The following is a 5,434-nucleotide window of genomic DNA, read 5'->3' as shown; positions in this document are numbered from 1 at the left end:
ATCGGCCACCGGCCCCGCGCGGCCTTCTGGCGCGGCAGATTAGAGCCGCCTTCGCGGAAGGCGCCCCGGCCCCGTGCAGCTCTGCACCCCCAGCAGGAGAGTGACTGCCTACAGCCCCTGAGAAACCTCACCCCTGGTAGCCTGGCCAACGAGCCGGTCTAACCCGCACCCTCACTGAACTTCCCAAATGTCCTCCAGCTGCAGGGAAGTCGACATTTGTCAAGCTACTAGAGAAACACAGCGATGAGTGGGAGATCATCCCTGAGCCCATCGCCAAGTGGTGCAACATCCAGACAGCCGAGGATGATGAGTACGAGGTAGGTGTGATGGATTTGGGTAACAATAATTGTGATGACTGCTCAGGAAGCCATCCCAAAACTCAGCTATACTGAGTCTAACCATCCAGTCATCTCACTGTTTATCATACCAGTTGTTCAAACACTCAGACATTTTGGAAGCTACTTAGGAAGATACTACCGAATGCATATTCCAAGTAACTCCTACTCCACAAGAATCAAGATTCTGAAACATGGTGATCAACTTATTCTAAAAAAAGCTGGCATAAAGACTATTACCAACCAAGAAATCATTTTTTCCTAAAAAAATATGTACAAGGCCATGAATTCTTAGTTCAAACAATTTAACTTAATCCAGAATTCTGGATTAAGAAAACACCAGCATATTTACAGGGCTTTGTCTCTAAGTTGTCCTCTCTTGTCCCCTAGGAACTGTCCACATCTCAGAAGAGTGGAGGAAATCTACTTCAAATGCTGTATGATAAACCCACACGATGGGCTTACACATTTCAGACTTACGCTTGCTTAAGTCGAGTAAGAGCACAATTAAAACCCATCTCAGCCAAGCTACGTGAAGCAGAACATCCAGTGCAATTCTTTGAGAGATCTGTGTACAGTGACAGGTAATTACTCCCACAGTGCAACAAGAGTTCAGATTAAAAGCTCCAGCTCTTTCTACTTAAAAGACATGCAGCTAGACAAAACATTTGGTATTCAACTAGTACCTGCAAGGAGCAGGTTTGATTCAATTGGTGGGAGCTGGATGGTATTAAGAGTGGGTTCTACACTTCAGGAGCAAGCAAGTATTTTTTCAGTCCCATGATTCTGATTCTAATGAAAGGTTTTAACAGTTTGCTTTGGTCATTCCTGGCATGCAACCCGTCTCTTTTACAGATACGTATTTGCTTCTAACCTGTTTGAGTCTGGAAATATAAATGAAACCGAGTGGGCTGTTTATCAGGACTGGCACACCTGGCTTCTGAACCAGTTTGAGTCGGACATAGAACTGGATGGCATGATCTACCTAAGAACCACACCTCAGGTATGGTCACAGTTCTCAGCTCCAACATTTGTTTCCAGGAGCTTAAGAGGGTACAAAGCCCTAAGTATTCATGAGGCAATACTACAGCAACTAAAACCTAATTAGCTCTCCCTCAGTGTAATGGGAAGCCAGTAATAATTCAGATTTCATTCAGAGACCTAAGTAAAACCCTGTTCTGTGATGCTATTCTGATGCCAGGAAATGCTCCAATTGCTAGCACCCACCATTTTCAGTAAGGACCCAAAGCTGAAACTGAAGTTCTGAGTAAAGTCTGACTTCCCATACAATACAAAGTTGAAATTTAGCTAAAGTTGCTAAAGTTTGTTTTTTTAAAAGAGAAGCTTTTCTAGATTATTTTCAGCCAAGCATTTAAAATTAATGCTTACTAATGTTTACTACTAGTCCTTCCAATTTAAGGACCAGCTGATCTGTTTAGCTGATTTTGCTGTCACCACATGATTAACATCCAGACTTGTACCTTTTTTTTCCCTTTCAGAAATGCATGGAAAGGCTACAGACAAGGGGAAGAGAAGAAGAGCAAGGAATTGAGCTTGAGTATTTGGAAAACCTCCACTATAAACATGAAACCTGGCTCCATGAAAGGACTATGAGGTATAAACTCATTTTCTGTAGAAAGTTTCAGCTTACAGGCAAGACTCCTTCCTACCTTATGCTGAAGTTGGGTTAGGTTAAAAGTAAGGTTTAAGTCTAGCCTTACTCAGGCACAGCTGGAAGGACTTATCTCTAGGCCCACTCCAGGTTTCTTGGCACAAATAAGATTTCTCTAGGTTATACGCAGAGGGAAGGTAGTTTCTTGGCAGGGAAGTGAAAATTGCCAAGAGATCGGAATTCATCTAATTTAAAGCCTTTAAGAGTTAGCTTCAAATAGAAAGCTACGTAGTTCTAACTCCAGCAGAGTTTTGTTAACTGGAGATAGACATAAATAGGACAGAACTGAGACTGTGTTCAGCAGTGCGTTCCTTAAGTTATCTACTCAACAGCTTCCAGTGCCACTGTAAGGGAGGGCAAGGTCCCAACTACCTTTAACCTAGGATGACTATTTTAACAAGGTTTAAATATTAATCCTAGCTTCAAAATAATTATCAGAAAGGCTTTTGGCAGGTAGTTACAAGAAACCCAGCCAGCAACTAAGCAAGCTCTGTATACCTTCCCCACAGCTTCCTTACTGACTCTTACTAGTCTCCCCATCAAAGGGATCTCTAAATGAGAAAGCAGATTTTAGATTTTCCCCCAGAGGAGCCTGAAGTACTCTGAATGGGAAGCACAACAATTCCAGGAAAGTACATTATCAGGCACATCTACTTCCCTAAGTTTCATGTAGGATAACTCAAACACTTCGGAGACAAGGCACTGTGTATTGTGGAATTTTGGGATTGTTTACATTGCGTACTCATTCCAGACTTATGAGCAAGCATTTCCTGCATTTTCCATAGGAACACTTAAGTCTGCAAAGGCAAGAATGTTGCTCAGCACACATTCTGCATTTTACAAAGTATTTTTCACACATAGGAAGCAGGAATAACTAGTGCTTTAGGACAACACATCCAGTTGCACAACTAGTGCTCCCATCTGCTCCTAACCTGCAACCAAAATGGTCTTGCTTATCTCCAAGCCATTTTAAATACTAGTCTTATAACCTGTTAAAGAGGTCATCCCCAGCCCAGGAAGCTTTAAAACTGCATCTTAGTAAAGGGATTAGTAGTTAACTAGAAAGGAGTGGGGGAGACACAGCCAAGTGATTATTTTAAAAAATACTTCCTTATCAATCACACTTTTTATAATTGTTGATTGCATAACAAATATGAGGTAAAGGAAATTAAGGTGGGAAGCATATATTTTCCTTCCCTACTCATACAATAAAAATAGATCTTCAAAGGCCAGATTGGTGAAATACATTAATGTTGACTTGGTTATACAAGAGCAATTAAGGACAGACCTGACTTGGGCTTTATACTTAAGTTGTGAGCATCAACATCTCAGGTGTAAATGGCAATCTGAGTAATGTTCATGACTTGGAAAGCAACTAAAAGCTAGATTCTTTCATATGCAGTACTTTATGCCATTTTTACTAGTATTATGTTCTTCCATTTAACAGAGTCGATTTTGAGAACCTTAAAGAGATTCCCGTTCTAGTTTTGGATGTTAATGAAGATTTCAAGAATGACAAGATTAAGCAGGAGTACTTGATTGATAAAGTAAGTATTAAATAATGTTTCCCCTTATCTGCTTTTCTTCTGCAGCAGCAACGCTAAGTTATCAATTTAATTTACAACCTTAAAATTTTTGATGATGAAGCTTGTTTGAGGCTACTACAGATCAGTCTCTTTCATAGACTTAGGAAGCTACATGACTGCAGAAAAGGCTTTCTGCTTCCTTTAAAAAAAATTAACCCCATCTCTTTCACAATTCAAGGGAAAACTGAGTGTTTTTAAAAGGGGGGCAGTTGTGAAGGATGCTAGTATACAGCAGTGGGAGTACTCTCTGCCAGGTCTGCCCTGCCATACTGTGCATTATGGAGCTCACAGAACAATATTCTCTAGTTCGTGTCAGCCATGATGTCCTTAGAAAAATCCTGCAGTCAGCCTAGAGCTATTTATGCCCCCTCACATGCTAGGGATGATCCAGGCTCCTCCTGGACCAAGCACAACACATCTGACACGTGCAGAGACAACTGAACCTTATACACAGTTCCAAATGCATGAACTGATACTTGTGCATTGGGAGGGTCAACGGCCATTTGAGGAAACAAGGTGGCAATAGGTCACTTGAGTCCAAATGGTGCCTGCCAATTCCAAGGAAAGGCAAGATGTAGGAAGTAAATGCTCAAAGAAACTGGGGAAAGCTGAAGCCATGTGCTTTTTGTCCAGTACAGAGGAAAAAATAAAACAAAACCCTCAAAACACTTGAGGGGCATGGGGCTCAGCACCAGCTCTCCAGGCAGAGATGTTACATTACGTATTTCACTCACCAGGACAGTTAAACCTTCCTCTTCTCCACCACAGCAAGACTATTTGCCATCTTTCTTTTAACTTGCCCCACTGAAAGGCCCCCAGTGTTGTCCCCACCACCAGCATCTGAAGGTGAGCTCTACTTTCCAGCTTTGGGTACTGACTACAGCCCCATGCTGGAAGTGCTACCAGATCCGTGACTATTTTCAGACAACCCCTCTGTTCCTAGCAAAGAGCTACCTAATGAAGGAGAAGTCATTTTTTCTTTAATGAAGTAGCTTTTGTAAGTACTTTCTCTTTTTGAGTAATTAATTCCACCCAGTTCACAGCCATCTACTATCCTGAAAAGTGTTCCAGGTCATGAATTGTATGCAGAGGCAGAACAGCACTGGAGACTGTACAATAATAAACCACTTGATCTCCAAGAAATAAAAGTGTAAAGCCTAAAGATTTAGATTGGGTTTTTTAATACAAATAAATATGCTTTTTGTTTTCACAGGTCAAGTCTTTCCTGACTTAAGAACATGAAAATTAACGTGAATGACAAATCCCTGAAGTTCAAGGGTTAAAGCTAACAACCAGTGTGTTCTTAGAGTGATTACCTATACAAGCTTATTTTAAGGCAAGACTGAATTGCAAAATATGGTTTGGTTTTTTTCCTTGTTTGACCTGTGTGGATTGATAACTTTCTGAAACAAACCTAGGGTGCTTTGATAATGTTCTTTATGTATATTCTCTGTTGGTTTAATAAAGACTTTAAAAAAAGAATATTGACTAATAACTGGTTTTAGCAAGAAGAGTTAACTGGTTATCAACAGCTGACAAGCTGGTAGCCAGCGATAGCGAACACTGAGGACGGGTTGTTTTGCAATAGCTGCCGTAGTTCACCATTTTAAGACAAGACTGTTATGGCGTCCAGGAACCTTTCAAGTTCTGCTTTATTGAATGGCTGCTTTCACAGCGCTTACGCTACTACAGGCTGGACACTACTGCAGTCGCAAGGGTTACACCTGCAATAAACTGATTTATGCGGATCTTGTTTACGACTTTCCCCGAGGAAGCGAATCCCCTCCGGGCCCCGCTCCCAGCCGGGTAACGGCGCAGAGGGAGCGGTTGGCCGCGGCCGG

At 41.6% G+C, this 5,434-nt stretch overlaps 1 protein-coding gene across 1 annotated transcript; it reads left to right on the top strand.

Annotated features, from left to right (window-relative positions):
• Positions 1-198: 198 nt before the first annotated feature.
• Positions 199-4,827, top strand: LOC103778659 (deoxycytidine kinase-like; the record flags this gene model as incomplete). The annotated part of the gene is made up of 6 exons (XM_008946255.1): positions 199-317; positions 726-919; positions 1,191-1,338; positions 1,835-1,950; positions 3,455-3,554; positions 4,807-4,827. Coding segments are annotated over 6 exons (698 nt in total), but the record flags the coding sequence as incomplete, so codon positions are not given.
• Between the last annotated feature and the right edge of the window lie 607 nt (positions 4,828-5,434).

Source organism: Merops nubicus, unplaced genomic scaffold, assembly GCF_000691845.1.
Source record: "Merops nubicus isolate BGI_N331 unplaced genomic scaffold, ASM69184v1 Scaffold48888, whole genome shotgun sequence".
Taxonomy (NCBI): Eukaryota; Metazoa; Chordata; class Aves; order Coraciiformes; family Meropidae; genus Merops; species Merops nubicus.
This window is presented reverse-complemented; position numbering and strand designations above follow the sequence as displayed.